The sequence below is a fragment of the Tachyglossus aculeatus genome, chromosome 23 (genome assembly GCF_015852505.1).
Source record: "Tachyglossus aculeatus isolate mTacAcu1 chromosome 23, mTacAcu1.pri, whole genome shotgun sequence".
Taxonomy (NCBI): domain Eukaryota; kingdom Metazoa; phylum Chordata; class Mammalia; order Monotremata; family Tachyglossidae; genus Tachyglossus; species Tachyglossus aculeatus.
The window spans coordinates 12,933,000-12,949,193 of record NC_052088.1 but is presented as its reverse complement, the minus strand read 5'-3'; the positions used below and the strand labels follow the sequence as shown (position 1 = coordinate 12,949,193).

Here is a 16,194-nt window from a genome sequence, read left to right as displayed (position 1 = left end):
AAGAAAATATGAGACAATCCTGAGTTCACTTTGAAAAACTGGCAAAATTATAAATGTTTTCAGAGTTTACTTTGGTCATTCTGAATCTGTAGAATTCAAAACAATGATAGTTCAGTTCTTTTTAAAGGGAGTCAGTCCTGAATTAGAAATTATGTTCTCTCAGGTTCTAGGGGAGAAGGGAAGAATGGGAATTGGTGTTTCAACTCTTTAACACACATTAAATTGGCTGCTGATTACATCATGAAACTTGGAAGGAAGATTCCCCACCCCCTGGTAAAATTGTTTATTAATTAACTATTAGATATTAGCTAAGAGGACAGCAGTCAGGTACATCCTCATGACTGCCAACAAGGGCTCAGGATTTCTGTCTCCCTGGAGAGTCCCCTTCATTTCCTTCTGACAAAAGCATCACTCAGTTTGAGGAGCTCTGGTGACCATTCCCATTCCCCACACCCCCATTCTGACAGTTCAAAAATGAGCCAAGTTCTACTGTGGAAAAACTAAGTATTGTAGTTTCCCAAGCACTCAGTACAGTACTCTGCATGCAGTAATTGCTCAATAAATATCACTCATTGAAATTAATTCAGATGCTTAATATAAATATGTTTTAGGACTTAAGGGTAAAGCAGTTATATTTTAGTTTCAGTCACTACTAAAAACATGGGACAATTGAGAAACCTAACTTCCCCTTTCCACCAATTCAAACAGTTGACAAACGGCTTTTTTTTTAAGTGCCACAAAGGAAAAAAGAAGTTACGCCATTTGTCCTACCTCCCTTCCCTTTCAGTCCCCCACTAGAGTGGCAACTTCAAGTTAATGTCCAATTTATCTAAAAAAGGTACTGACTGATCTTTTCAAGCCTAAACCTTGTCGGTTCAGAGGCGGCCATATGTATTTCCTTTGAAAATGCGGACTGTTTTCAATATTGGAATAAAATGCAATATAGTAGAGTGGATTAACAAAAGAACAAGGGAGTCACAGAAGTCCCCCATTCTTTCATTCGTATTTACTGAGTGCTTACTGTGTGCAAAGCGTTGCACTAAGAGTTTGGGAGAGTACAATACAACCACAAATAGACACACTCCCTGCCCACAATGAGCTCACAGTCCCATCCACAAAATAAATGGTCTTTGGCAGGTGACAAAGTTGGGAAAAATATTCAAATCCTGTTGCTATCGATTGGATTTGGGGGGGATAAAATCCAAATGATGTGAAAATAGTTGGAGTTTAAGTAAAAAAGTTATAGGGAGTAATTCTGCTTAATATCTGCCTCTTGTATTGCACTTTAAAGATTATTTAAAGATAGTTCTATCATCACCTAAGCACTTGGATCTGTACCCTTTAAGCACTTGATATTCACCCCATTCTCAGCCTCTCAGTATTTATGTACCTAGCTGAAAATTTATTTTAATGTCTGTCTCTTCCTCTAGACTGTGACCTTGTCGTGGGCAGGGAACATGTCTATTAACTCTATTTTACTGTACTTTTCATCCTATTTAGACTGTGAGCCCCGGGTGGGAGAGGGACTGTGTCAACGCTGATTATCTTGTATCCATCCCAGTGCTTGGCACATAATAAGCACTTAATTGTATATGAGCATGCTTACTGTGTGCAGAACACTTTTCTAAGTGCTTGGTGATTATTATTATTTTGAATGCTTAGTATAGTGCTCTGCACACGTTAAATGCTCAATAAGGGATTGATTATTCCCTCCTGGCCTCTACAGCTAAAAGCATTTAAATGTAACTACCACTTTAAGCTCTCATAAAAAAAATTAAAACTGACCCCAAAATACATGCCTGCCCTCAAAAAAAATTAAAACTGACCCCAAAATACATGCCTGCCCTCAAATATGCTGCATATATTCTTTTTGTCTCACTTAACCGTTACACTCCAGATACATAATTACCAAATAAGAGAAAGAAATATGTTCTATCACAGACCCTAGTACAAACATTTCAAAATTATTCAAGTATGCTGAGCAGTTATTTGAAAGTTAGGTTTTAAAATAAGTGGTGGCAGAGGAAACGAGGTTAAGATCCATTTCCAAAAATGCATGTTGAATCCAAAACCTTTGGAATCAATCACTCTTTATTCTCATTAAGACGCAACCATTCTCTATACAGTGTTTCTACAACAATCCAACTAAACACTTTCCATATTGAGTAATTTTCTGGTTAGCAATAGAGAAGGGTTTTTTTTTTAATTTTGGTACAAATGTAATATTAGAACTATGGACAAATTCTGAAAATCACCATGCATCAGACAGCTGATTTAGCCAGACAATCCTTGTTGGCCACTTCCCTTAACAACGGAACATCTGGGTAAAAGTTTACAAGCAATGCGTATTAAGACACTGGGGTAAAGCCCAAACACACCTTTTCACCCTGACAGAGTAAAGCGGCAGCAACCACGAGAAACCACAAAGATAGTGTGGACAATTAATTTGGGGAATTAAACAGAGCTCTGAGGGATCTTTCAGGTAATGACCGTGACTACTTGGTGCTTTAAACAAGCCTTTAAGACTGTGGATGCTACGGACAAATAGATGCCACATGCAGAACACACAGAGTTCAAACGGCTTAGCATTCTAAACAAGGCATATAAAATCTCTTTTATGAAATTGAAAAACACAAAAGCATTGTAAAGCAAAATTTACCGTAATGACAGCCTTGCTAAGGCAGATGGATCCCCTGCAGCCATATTCGGTCTCATCTTCAGACTTGTAGTAGCTTAGTGTATTGTTTTTCAAAACCACCCAACGATCCTGCCACCCATGGATGTAGTTGGTCCACTGAAAAAAAAAAGACCCAAATTAAATATTTCAGGGTCATTAATTGACCACTAACAGTGATAATAAAATGATTCATTCTTCCCTTGAGGAGTGTCACTTCTATCTGATAAGAGAATGGCTTAAGTTAGCTAAAGAAGTTGAGGTTTAATAGCTTCGTATGAACAAACAGTTTTGGTCCTCTGGCTTCCAAAGAGGCGTTCTTCCAATATACCACACTGCCTCCTCTAAATACTAACAAATTCTGTTGACTGAACTGAAATCGGGGCCTAAGGGAGAATCAGAATTCAAGGAAAAGGCCAGGTAAGTACTGATGGAGCTGTCTCTACTCCTCCTTTGCCAGGTTGGTGGGCAGGGCAAGGAGTCATAGTCTTATGGGAACTGGGAGAAGGTGAGAACACCAAAGAATTGCCTTGGGGAGGCAGGCCCCTGACTAGTGACTCTGAGCTAAAGCCATAGGATCTTCGCCTTCCCATATTCAGACAGCTCTTTGGACAGACCACCAAAAGAAAAAAATCTCATTAACTGAATTTTCAGTGTGGATGGAGAGGAACCTACCAACCCAAAAAAAATCTAAGTCTCTGCCACTCCCTTCCCCATTCTTACTCAGCATAAGTAACTTTCCCCCTTGTTTTTTCCCTATTCATTTTACTTTGTTCTTTTCCTAATTTTCCTGCACTGTCACTTCTTTCCTCCTGAATCTAGCCTTTTTCCTCTTTCTTCCTATCCTCCAATTTTCTTCTCAGATTTTCCCAGGCACTTCTCTACTTTTGCCTCCCTAAACCTTTCCCTTTCTTCCTCCACCACTTCCATTTTTTCCCCCTGCCAATTCCATGTTCCCTTCTCTTTTGGCCTCCCTGTGGTTCCAGACACAAATGCTACCTTCAATTGATCAGTCTGCTTGCAGGATGGCTCCGTCAGATTCTAAGGGATAAAGGGCAGTGAAGTCACCAGGCCCCGAGAGCCAGTCCCAAGGAACGAGGACTTACCAAAGCACTTAGGGGCTCATCTCCCTTCAATACCACACTGGCTGGGAAGGAGGAAGAGGTCTTCAGAGACCTGGAGCCAACATGGGACAATGGCTCTTCTCCACATCCCTGCCTGCACTACGCCAATGGCTCAGTCAGCCGTCCCATCAGGTTCCCTCCACAAAGAAGAGGAGCAGAGAAGACAAAAAGTTCAAGCTGAGCCAGGCCCAAGCTAACAGAGGACTATGTTTCTGGGCAGATGACTTTTCTTTTCGGGCAAAGAGAGGGACGCATGCTATGCTTGGTCCTGCTATGCTGGCCAGTCTTTGATCCGAGTAGCACAGATTATTACGGTGACTTCCAACAATCAACACGGCGTTATATAGACAGAGGCAATCTACTTAAATCTAGCATTCGGGGCACTTCTAGTTGCCAGAGACTAAATTTTAGCTTTGACCAGGGTCTGGGTTTTGCACATGAGGCAGTTACAGGGGCATGGATGAGACCGTTTAGCTCAACAAATATCGACACCAGGAGTAGGACTCACGCATGAGTTGTGAACACTTTCAGGTGACCTTCCCTACAAGTCAACCTTATTTCCCACAATTCCTTTAAAAATGCATTATAACATGGAGTGCTTGAAAAAAACTCCATTTGCTAATACACTGTCTGGCACCAACCTTTAGAAGCTTACAGTCTGTGGAGACCAAGAATTTATCTTCTCCACACCAGAAAAAAATCCCCAAGGCAGAGTATTATTCAGGCAATGAATATTCAAGTATTTGCTAGTGAGCAACAGTAGGTCAAACCAGGCTTGGGAAGACAATAGAGAAAACTGAAGACAACCTACTTCACCCTCAAAGAAGACTTGGCCTTTAAGCATGTGCCTTTCTGATACACTGGCCTCACCAAATTACTGTGGTGAATAATAATTACATGTTAAGCACTTACTATGTGCCAAACACTGTTCTGAATACATAATAGGAATTGCATTTTTTCTAAACATCCAGTACATGAAAAAGGGACCAGGTGGTGAGTAGATACAGTTTGCAGTCTAATTAAAACAACGATTAAATAAGTCCACAGGACAGGAAAGTCCTCAGTCTTTGGGTTCATTAAATATATTTGAAAAGTTTCCCCGAATATTACATCAATGTTAAGAATGAAACCAACACCACAAAGTATTAAGACTTCTCTTAAACCCCCCCTCCCCGTGGGATTATTTTACTGAAGTCATTTAAAGCACCACTAAAATGGTACTTTTAGAAACAAAAAAAGTTTAGGCTACTCATTTAAATTCAGGAGAGCTTCGCTGGTGAAGTTAATTCACTGATGCTAAATTCTGTGATGCAAGGTTCAATATTTTGGCAACAATGTAAACCAAAATAGAAAAGTTATTCATCTTTAAACTTGTTACAAGATGCTTTTGTTTCCAGGCATTTGTGAAAGGACTCTCTCCTAGGTCTGAAAATTACTGGAATTGTTCCAAAGAGGTGGAAAGCCGGTTTCATTGGCAGAAAGAAAAACCTTATCGTAACATGCATCATATCACCTTCCAAATTATCGTGGTCTGCTTTTCATTTATATGGAAAGAGGAGGAAATGCCAACACATTGCATAATCACTCTCAGATGTTTAGTGCTTTGGGATTTATAATCTCAACACCCTTAAAAAACAAAATAAATTTGACATAAAACTTTACTCCAGACCATCTTGGAACTCTATAGTCTTCTAAGAAAGGCTGTGAAAAGGAAGGTGTGTGCAACCGTGTTTTGCTGCAGCGTGGCTCAGTGGAAAGAGCACGGGCTCTGGAGTCAGAGGTCATGGGTTCGAATCCCAGCTCCACCAATTGTCAGCTGTGTGACTTTGGGCAAGTCACTTAACTTCTCTGGGCCTCAGTTACCTCATCTGTAAAATGGGGATTAAGACTGTGAGCCCCCCGTGGGACAACCTGATCACCTTGCAACCTCCCCAGTGCTTAGAACAGTGCTTTGCGCATAGTAAGCACTTAATAAATGCCATCAAAAAAAAAAAAAGGTTAGGGGTGTCAACTCAATCGGAATGTTCCAAACTAACCAAAAGCAAGATTCAAAAATGTTACAAGCGAGGGCCAAGTCCCACTAGTCCTTGTACCGAAACACTGTCATTAAAAAAAAAAAAAATCACAAGACAGGACCAATTGCTTAATCCAAGTTATGCATAAGGGTGATTATGGTAGATTTTTCAGTTCCTGGGAGATCATGTGATTTCAGTCTGTCACAACCTGAACATTGAGTCCTGGCTCTAGACCTCCCCTGAAGTTAGGGTTGGGAAAATAAGGAAGTGGAGTTAGTACTTGACTCTCGGGGGAGCAAACATTTCCAGAGGACTAATTCTCAATCCAGAAGAACGCTCACTACCTCTCCCGCTTGGAGGCCTCGCCCATTTCTGCTGCAAATTAATCCACAAATTAAAACTTCCCGCCCCGGCCGTTCTGTTACCTACTCAGAGAGGGACGGGAGAGGGGGATACCAGTAAAAGGGGACTGGATGAGACCCTGAAATGCTCTCCGGGAGGCTCCTCCTCCTCCTCCCTTCCAGTAGCCCCCCTTTCTGCAAGAACCTTTTATTGCATTGCTTTCCTTCCTGGAGTAAAGGTCGGCTTATCTGACGTGTCCCAGGTTGTTATGAATGTTTCTGGTGTGCCCATCACGTGCTGATCGAAGAGCTCTTGGCTCAGAGCGGGTGGGGGGGGGGGGGGGACCTTACACCCCTAATCTGTGATTAGGGGTATTCGGCATATCCCACCCATTTTCTAGGTTGCCTCCCCTGCAGGGCTCCCACATCTTCCCCCGTGGGGGTCCCTCCCTGATGTGAGGGGGGTTTAGAACCGAGCCGGGCACATCATCATCATCATCATCAATCGTATTTATTGAGCGCTTACTATGTGCAGAGCACTGTACTAAGCGCTTGGGAAGTACAAATTGGCAACATATAGAGACAGTCCCTACCCAACAGTGGGCTCACAGTCTAAAAGGGGGAGACAGAGAACAAAACCAAACATACTAACAAAATAAAATAAATAGAATAGATATGTACAAGTAGAATAAATAGAGTAATAAATATGTACAAACATATATACAGGTGCTGTGGGGAAGGGAAGGAGGTAAGATGGGGGGGGGGATGGAGAGGGGGACGAGTAAGTGCTTCCCAAATACCATAACGATGATTATTTTGCATCGCTCCTGCCCCGCCCCAGGCAGCTGCTGCCCCGTGACCCCTCTCCTCCTCCTCCTCCCCGCAGCCCTCCAGGTGCGGGGGTGCCACCCCTCATTCATTCAATCGTATTTACTGAGCGCTTAGTGTGTGCAGAGCACTGGACTAAGCGCTTGGAAAGAACAAATCGGCAACCTATACTGACGGTCCCTACCCAACAACGGGCTCCCGCTCTGGAAGGGGGAGACTGACAATAAAACAAGTAGACGGGCGTCAATACCGTCAGAATAAATAGAATTATAGCTCCATACACATCATTAGGAGCGTGGCTCAATGGAAAGAGCCCGGGTTTGGGAGTCAGAGGTCGTGGGTTCAAATCCCAGCTCTGCCACTTGTCAGCTGTGTGACCCTGGGCAAGTCGCTTAGCTTCTCTGGGCCTCACTTCCCTCCTCTGGAAAATGGGGATAAGAATAATAATAATGGCGGCATTCAGTAAGTGCTTACTATGTGCAAAGCACTGTTCTAAGCGCTGAGGAGGCTACAGAGTGATCAGGCTGTCCCACGGAGGGCTCACAGTCAATCCCCATTTTACAGATGAGGTAACTGAGGCACAGAGAAGTGAAGTGACTTGCCCAGAGTCACACAGCTGACAACTGGCGGAGCTGGGATTTGAACCCATGACCTCTGACTCCAAAGCCCGTGCTCTTTCCACTGAGCCACGCTGCTTCTAACAACCTGATCACCTTGTATCCTCCCTAGCGCCGAGAACAGTGCTGGGCACATAGTAAGCATTTAACAAATGCCGTCATTATTATTAAACGGAGTAATAAATATGTACAACAATTAGAGTAATAAATATGCAGAACTATATACAAGTCCTGTGGGGAAGGGAGGGGTGATGGGGAGGGAAAAGGAGGACAGGGAGTGCAGGAGGCAGGCAGGGGGACGCCCGCTATTGGGGAGGCACTGTCTCTATATGTTGCTGACTTGTCATTCATTCATTCAATCGTATTTATTGAGCGCTTACTGTGTGCAGAGCACTGTACTAAGCGCTTGGGAAGTACAAGTTGGCAACATCTAGAGACGGTCCCTACCCAATAGCGGGCTCACAGTCTAGAAGGGGAGACAGACAACAAAACAAAACATATTAACAAAATAAAATAAAAATAAACAAATATAAATAAATATTTAATATACAAATATATAAATATAAATAAATACATAAAATAAATATATGTACAAGTAAAATAGAGTAATAAACAGCCTGATCACCCTGTATCCCCCCCAGCGCTCAGAACAGTGCTTTGCACTTAGTAAGCGCTTAACAAATACCATCATTATTATTATTAGTCATTCATTCAATCGTATTTGTTGAGCGCTTACTGTGTGCAGAGCACCGGACTAAGCGCTTGGGAAGTACAAGTTGGCAACATTCATTCATTCAATCGTATTTATGTTTCCAACTTGTACTTCCCAAGCGCTTAGTACAGTGCTCTGCACACAGTAAGCGCTCAATAAATACGATCGATTGATTGATTGATTGAGCGCTTACTGTGTGCAGAGCACTAGGAAGTTCAGGTTGGCAACATCTAGAGACGGCCCCTACCCAACAGCGGGCTCACAGTCCAGAAGGGGGAGACAGACAACAAAACAAAACATACTAACAAAATAAAATAGAGTAAACATGTACAAATAAAATAAATAAATAGAGTAATATTTCCCCTGAGCCCCGCTGCTTGAATGAGTGACTCTGTCTCCCCCTTCTAGACTGTGAGCCCACTGTTGGGTAGGGACCGTCTCTAGATGTTGCCAACTTGGCCTTCCCAAGCGCTTAGTCCAGTGCTCTGCACACAGTAAGCGCTCATTCAATATGAGTGAACGAATGAATGAATTGGTGGAGCCGGGATTAGAACCCGTGTCGTCTAACTCCCAAGCCCGGGGTCTTTCCACTGGGGCCTTATTACTCTATTTATTTGTACCCATTTATTCTATTTTGTTAATATGTTTTGTTGTCTGTCTCCCCCTTCTAGACTGTGAGCCCGCTGTTGGGTAGGGACCGTCTCTAGATGTTGCCAACTTGGACTTCCCAAGCACTTAGTCCAGTGCTCTGGACACAGTAAGCGCTCATTAAATGATTGAACGAATGAATGAATTGGTGGAGCCGAATTAGAACCCGTGACCTCTGACTCCCAAGCCCGGGCTCTTTCCACTGGGGCCTTATTACTCTATTTATTTGTACATATTTATTCTATTTTGTTAATATGTTTTGTTGTCTGTCTCCCCCATCTAGACTGTGAGCCCGCTGTCGGGTAGGGACTGTCTCTAGATGTTGCCAACTTGGACTTCCCAAGCACTTAGTCCAGTGCTCTGCACACAGTAAGCGCTCATTAAATATGATTGAACGAATGAATGAATTAGTGGAGCCGGAATTAGAACCCGTGACCTCTGACTCCCAAGCCCGGGCTCTTTCCTTTGGGGCCTTATTACTCTATCTGTGCATATTTATTCTATTTTGTTAATATGTTTTGTTGTCTGTCTCCCCCTTCCAGACTGTGAGCCCGCTGTCGGGTAGGGACCGTCTCTAGATGTTGCCAATTTGGACTTCCCAAGCGCTTAGAGAAGCAGCGTGGCTCAGTAGGAAAGAGCCCAGGCTTTGGAGTCAGAGGTCATGGGTTCAAATCCCGGCTCTGCCAATTGTCAGCTGGGTGGCTTTGGGCGAGTCACTTCACTTCTCTGGGCCTCAGTGACCTCATCTGCAAAATGGGGATTGAGACTGTGAGCCCCATGAGGGACAACCTGATAATCTTGTAGCCTTCACCTCTGGGCCTCAGTTACTTCATCTGTAAAATGGGGATTGAGACTGTGAGCCCCTTGAGGGACAACCTGATAATGCTGTAGCTTCCCCAATCAATCAATCGTATTTATTGAGCACTTACTGTGTGCAGAGCACTGTACTAAGCGCTTGGGAAGTACAAGTTGGCAACATATAGAGACAGTCCCTACCCAACAGTGGGCTCACAGTCTAAAAGGAGAAGCAGTGTGGCTCAGTGGAAAGAGCCCGGGCTCTGGAGTCAGAGGCCATGGGTTCAAATCCCAGCTCCGCCAATTGTCAGCTGTGTGGCTTTGGGCAAGTCACTTCACTTCTCTGGGCATCGGTTCCCTCATCTGTAAAATGGGGACTAAGACTGTGAGCCCCCCGTGGGACAACCTGATCACTTTGTAACCTCCCCAGCGCTTAGAACAGTGCTTTGCACATAGTAAGCGCTTAATAAATGCCATTATTATTATTAAAAGGGGGGAGACAGAACAAAACCAAACATACTAACAAAATAAAATAAATAGAATTTACTTTCTAATAATAATAATTATATTATTATATACAAGTAAATAAATAAGTAAAGTAAAATAAACAAATAGAATAATAAATATGTACAAGCAAAATAAATAAATAGAGTAATAAATATGTACAAATATACAGGTTATACTGCTTTAGAACGGTGCTTTGCACATAGTAAGCGCTTAATAAATGCCATTATTATTATTAAAAGTGGGAGACAGAGAACAAGACCGAACACACTAACAAAATAAAAGAAATAGAATTTATTTTATAATAATAATAATTATATTATTATATACAAGTAAATAAATAAGTAAAGTAAAATAAATAAACAAGTAAAAGAAATAAATAAATAGAATAATAAATATGTACAAGTAAAATAGAGTAAAAAATACGTACAAATATACAGGTTATACCGCTTTAGAACGGTGCTTTGCACATAGTAAGCGCTTAATAAATGCCATTATTATTATTATTAAAAGGGGGAGACAGAGAACAAAACCAAACATACTAACAAAATAAAATAAATAGAATTTATTTTCTAATAATAATAATATTATTATATACAAGTAAATAAATGAGTAAAGTAAAAAAAAACAAGTAAAAGAAATAAATAAATAGAATAATAAATATGTACAAGTAAAATAAATTGAGTAATAAATACGTACAAAGAACGGTGCTTTGCACATAGTAAGCGCTTAATAAATGCCATTATTATTACTATTAAAAGGGGGAGACAGAACAAAACCAAACGTACTAACAAAATAAAAGAAATAGAATTTATTTTATAATAATAATAATTATATTATCATATACAAGTAAATAAATAAGTAAAGTAAAATAAATAAACAAGTAAAAGAAATAAATAAATAGAATAATAAATATGTACAAGTAAAAGAAATAAATTAATAGAGTAATAAATATGTACAAACATACAGGTTATACCGCTTTGGAACGGTGCTTTGCACATAGTAAGCGCTTAATAAATGCCATTATTATTATTAAAGGGGGAGACAGAGAACACCAAACATACTAACAAAATAAAATAAATAGAATTTATTTTCTAATAATGATAATTATATTATTATATACAAGTAAATAGGTAAAGTAAAATAAATGAACAAGTAAAATAAATAAATAGAATAATAAATATGTACAAGCAAAATAGAGTAATAAACATGTACAAACATATATACAGGTTATACCGCTTTAGAATGGTGCTTTGCACATAGTAAGCGCTTAATAAATGCCATTATTATTATTATTATTAAAAGGGGGAGACAGAGAACAAAACCAAACATACTAACAAACTAAAATAAATAGAATTTATTTTCTAATAATAATAATAATATTATTATATACAAGTAAATAAATAAGTAAAGTAAAATAAATGAACAAGTAAAATAAATAAATAAATAGAATAATAAATATGTACAAGTAAAATACATAAATAAATAGACTAATGAATATGTACAAACAATAATAAATATGTACAAGTAAAATAGAGTAATAAACATGTACAAAAATACAGGTTATACCGCTTAGAACGGTGCTTTGCACATAGTAAGCGCTTAATAAATGTCATTATTATTATTAGAAGGGGAAGACTGAGAACAAAACCAAACATAGTAACAAAATAAAAGAAATAGAATTTATTTCATTATAATAATAATATTATATACAAGTAAATAAATAAGTAAAGTAAAATAAATGAACAAGTAAAATAAATAAATAGAATGATAAATATGTACAAGTAAAATAAATAAACAGAGTAATAAATATGTACAAACATACAGGTTATACCGCTTTAGAACGGTGCTTTGCACATAGTAAGCGCTGTAGAAATATACAGGTTACACCGCTTAGAACGGTGCTTTGCACACAGTAAGCGCTTAATAAATGCCATTATTATTATTAGAAGGGGGAGACAGAGAACAAAATCAAACATGCTAACAAAATAAAAGAAATAGAATTTATTTTATAATAATAATAATAATATTCTATACCAGTAAATAAGTAAAATAAACAAGTAAAAGAAATAGAGTAATAAATATGTACAAGTAAAATAAATAGAGTCATAAATATGTACAAACAAATATACAGGTTACACCGCTTTGGAACGGTGCTTTGCACATAGTAAGCGCTGTACAAATATACAGGTTATACCGCTTAGAACGGTGCTTTGCACATAGTAAGCGCTTAATAAATGCCATTATTATTATTAAAAGGGGGAGACAGAGAACAAAATCAAACATACTAACAAAATAAAATAAATAGAATCTATTTTATAATAATAATAATAATATATACAAGTAAATAAGTAAAGTAAAATAAATAAACAAGTCAAAGAAATAAATAGAATGATAAATATGTACAAGTAAAATAAATAAATAGAATGATAAATATGTACAAGTAAAATAAATAGAGTAATAAATATGTACAAACAAATATACAGGTTATACCGCTTTGGAACGGTATAGTCTCATAAATATGTACACACAAATATACAGGTTATACCGCTTTGGAACGGTGCTTTGCACATAGTAAGCGCTGTACAAATATACAGGTTATACCGCTTAGAACGGTGCTTTGCACATAGTAAGCGCTTAATAAATGCCATTATTATTATTATTAAAAGGGGGAGACAGAGAACAAAACCAAACATACTAACAAAATAAAATAAATAGAATTATTTTATAATAATAATAATATTATATACAAGTAAATAAATAAGTAAAATAAATGAACAAGTAAAATAAATAAATAGAATAATAAATATGTACAAGTAAAATAAATAGAGTAATAAATATGTACAAACATACAGGTTATACCGCTTTAGAACGGTGCTTTGCACATAGTAAGCGCTGTACAAATATACAGGTTATACCGCTTAGAACGGTGCTTTGCACAGAGTAAGCGCTTAATAAATGCCATTATTATTATTATTAAAAGGGGGACACAGAGAACAAAACCAAACATACTAACAAAATACAATAAATAGAATGTATTTTATAATAATAATAATATTATATACAAGTAAATAAATAAGTAAAGTAAAATAAATGAACAAGTAAAATAAAAAAATAAATAGAATAATAAATATGTACAAGTAAAATACATAAATAAATAGAGTAATAAATATGTACAAACAATAATAAATATGTACAAGTAAAATAGAGTAATAAACATGTACAAAAATACAGGTTATACCGCTTAGAACGGTGCTTTGCACATAGTTAGCGCTTAATAAATGCCATTATTATTATTAGAAGGGGGAGACTGAGAACAAAACCAAACATACTAACAAAATAAAATAAATAGAATCTATTTTATAATAATAATAATATTAAATACAAGTAAATAAATAAGTAAAGTAAAATAAATGAACAAGTAAAATAAATAGAATGATAAATATGTACAAGTAAAATAAATAGAGTAATAAATGTACAAACATACAGGTTATACCGCTTTAGAACGGTGCTTTGCACATAGTAAGCGCTGTACAAATATACAGGTTATACCGCTTAGAACGGTGCTTTGCACATAGTAAGCGCTTAATAAATGCCATTATTATTATTATTAAAAGGGGGGGACAGAGAACAAAATCAAACATAGTAACAAAATAAAATAAATAGAATTTATTTTATAATAATAATAATATTATATACAAGTAATTAAATAAGTAAAGTAAAATAAATGAACAAGTAAAATAAACAGAATAATAAATATGTACAAGTAAAATAAATGGAGTAATAAATATGTACAAACATACAGGTTATACCGCTTTGGAACGGTGCTTTGCACATAGCAAGCGCTGTACAAATATACAGGTTATACCGCTTAGAACGGTGCTTTGCACATAGTAAGCGCTTAATAAATGCCATTATTATCATTATTAAAAGGGGGAGACAGAGAACAAAACCAAACATACTAACAAAATAAAAGAAACAGAATTTATTTTATAATAATAATAATATTATATACAAGTAAATAAATAAGTAAAGTAAAATAAATGAACAAGTAAAATAAATAAATAAATAGAATAATAAATATGTACAAGTAAAATACATAAATAAATAGAGTAATAAATATGTACAAACAATAATAAATATGTACAAGTAAAATAGAGTAATAAACATGTACAAAAATACAGGTTATACCGCTTAGAACGGTGCTTTGCACATAGTTAGCGCTTAATAAATGCCATTATTATTATTATTAAAAGGGGGAGACAGAGAACAAAATCAAACATACTAACAAAATAAAATAAATAGAATGTATTTTATAATAATAATAATAATATATACAAGTAAATAAGTAAAGTAAAATAAATAAACAAGTAAAAGAAATAAATAGAATAATAAATATGTACAAGTAAAATAAATAGAGTAATAAATATGTACAAACATACAGGTTATACCGCTTTAGAACGGTGCTTTGCACATAGTAAGCGCTGTACAAATATACAGGTTATACCGCTTAGAACGGTGCTTTGCACATAGTAAGCGCTTAATAAATGCCATTATTATTATTATTAAAAGGGGGGGACAGAGAACAAAATCAAACATAGTAACAAAGTAAAATAAATAGAATTTATTTTATAATAATAATATTATATACAAGTAAATAAATAAGTAAAGTAAAATAAACAAGTAAAAGAAATAAATAGAATGATAAATATGTACAAGTAAAAGAAATAAATAGAATGATAAATATGTACAAGTAAAATAAATAGAGTAATAAATATGTACAAACAAATATACAGGTTATACCGCTTTGGAACGGTATAGAGTCATAAATATGTACACACAAATATACAGGTTATACCGCTTTGGAACGGTGCTTTGCACATAGTAAGCGCTGTACAAATATACAGGTTACACCGCTTAGAACGGTGCTTTGCACACAGTAAGCGCTTAATAAATGCCATTATTAGTAGTAGTAGTAGTAGTACAGTGTTCTGCACACAGTAAGCGCTTAATAAATGCCATTATTATTATTATTAGTAGTAGTAGTACAGTGTTCTCCACACAGTAAGCGCTCAATCAATACGATTGATTGATTGATTGATTGAATGCCTGGAAGGTGAGGGGGTGGGGTGGGGTGGGGTGTGTGGGGGGGGGGGTGGCTCACCTTGCTGAGGACCCCGCAGAGCTCCACAGGCTGCCCGGCCTCGGTGTCCGGGTCCTCCTCCGAGCCCGACGAGTTCCAGCTCTGGTTGTCCGACATGGAGGCGCGGGGAGGCGCGGGGAGACGGGCCCCGCCGGCCGACACCGGCCCTCCGTCCACCGGCGGGCGAAGAAGACGCGGCGCCAAGGACCGCCGGCCCCTCACCACACGACCACCACCGCCGCCATCTTCCAACCTCGGCCCCCTCCTCCCTCCGCCCCGCCTCGCCCTCAGGCGGCGCGCATGCGCCCCCCCCCCCTTCCCATCGCGCGTTGCATGCTGGGACTCGTAGTCCCCCGCGGGCCCCGATGGCTCCACGGCTCGGCTCGCTTCACCTGAGAGGTGAGCCCGCAGTCGGGCCTTGAATCAATCGATCGTATTTATTGAGCGCCTACTGTGTGCGGAGCACTGTACTAAGCGCTTGGGAAGGACAAGTTGGCGACAGATAGGGACGGTCCCTACCCAGCAGTGGGCTCACAGTCTAAAGGGAGGATGAAAGTGAGCTTGGCGGTTGTGGGGAGGGAGGGCACTTCGCTTCTCTGGGCCTCGGTTTACCTCATCTGCCATAATAATAATAATAATAATAATAATGGCATTTATTAAACGCTTATTATATGCCAAGGAGGTGGGCTCTCAGTAGGGCCTTGAAGGGAGGATGAAACTGAGCTTGGTGGATTTGGGGAGGGAGGGCAGGGGGCACTTCGCTTCTCTTAGAAGCGCTTAGAACAGTGCTTTG

The 16,194-nt window shown here is 38.3% G+C and overlaps 1 protein-coding gene across 3 annotated transcripts in view; it reads right to left on the bottom strand.

Moving 5' to 3' along the window:
- CERT1 (ceramide transporter 1) overlaps positions 1 to 15,545 on the bottom strand; it is a 110,016-nt gene extending 94,471 nt beyond the window's left edge. For 2 of the 3 annotated variants that reach the window (XM_038765455.1, XM_038765456.1), the window contains exons 1-2: positions 15,423 to 15,545; positions 2,660 to 2,794 (exon numbers count right to left, since the gene is read on the bottom strand). In XM_038765455.1, coding sequence (XP_038621383.1) covers positions 2,660 to 2,794; positions 15,423 to 15,518 — 231 coding nt within the window. In that variant the 5' untranslated portion in view covers positions 15,519 to 15,545. The remainder of the gene's footprint in view (positions 1 to 2,659; positions 2,795 to 15,422) is intronic. The other variant, XM_038765457.1, reaches the window with a different exon arrangement.
- Between the last annotated feature and the right edge of the window lie 649 nt (positions 15,546 to 16,194).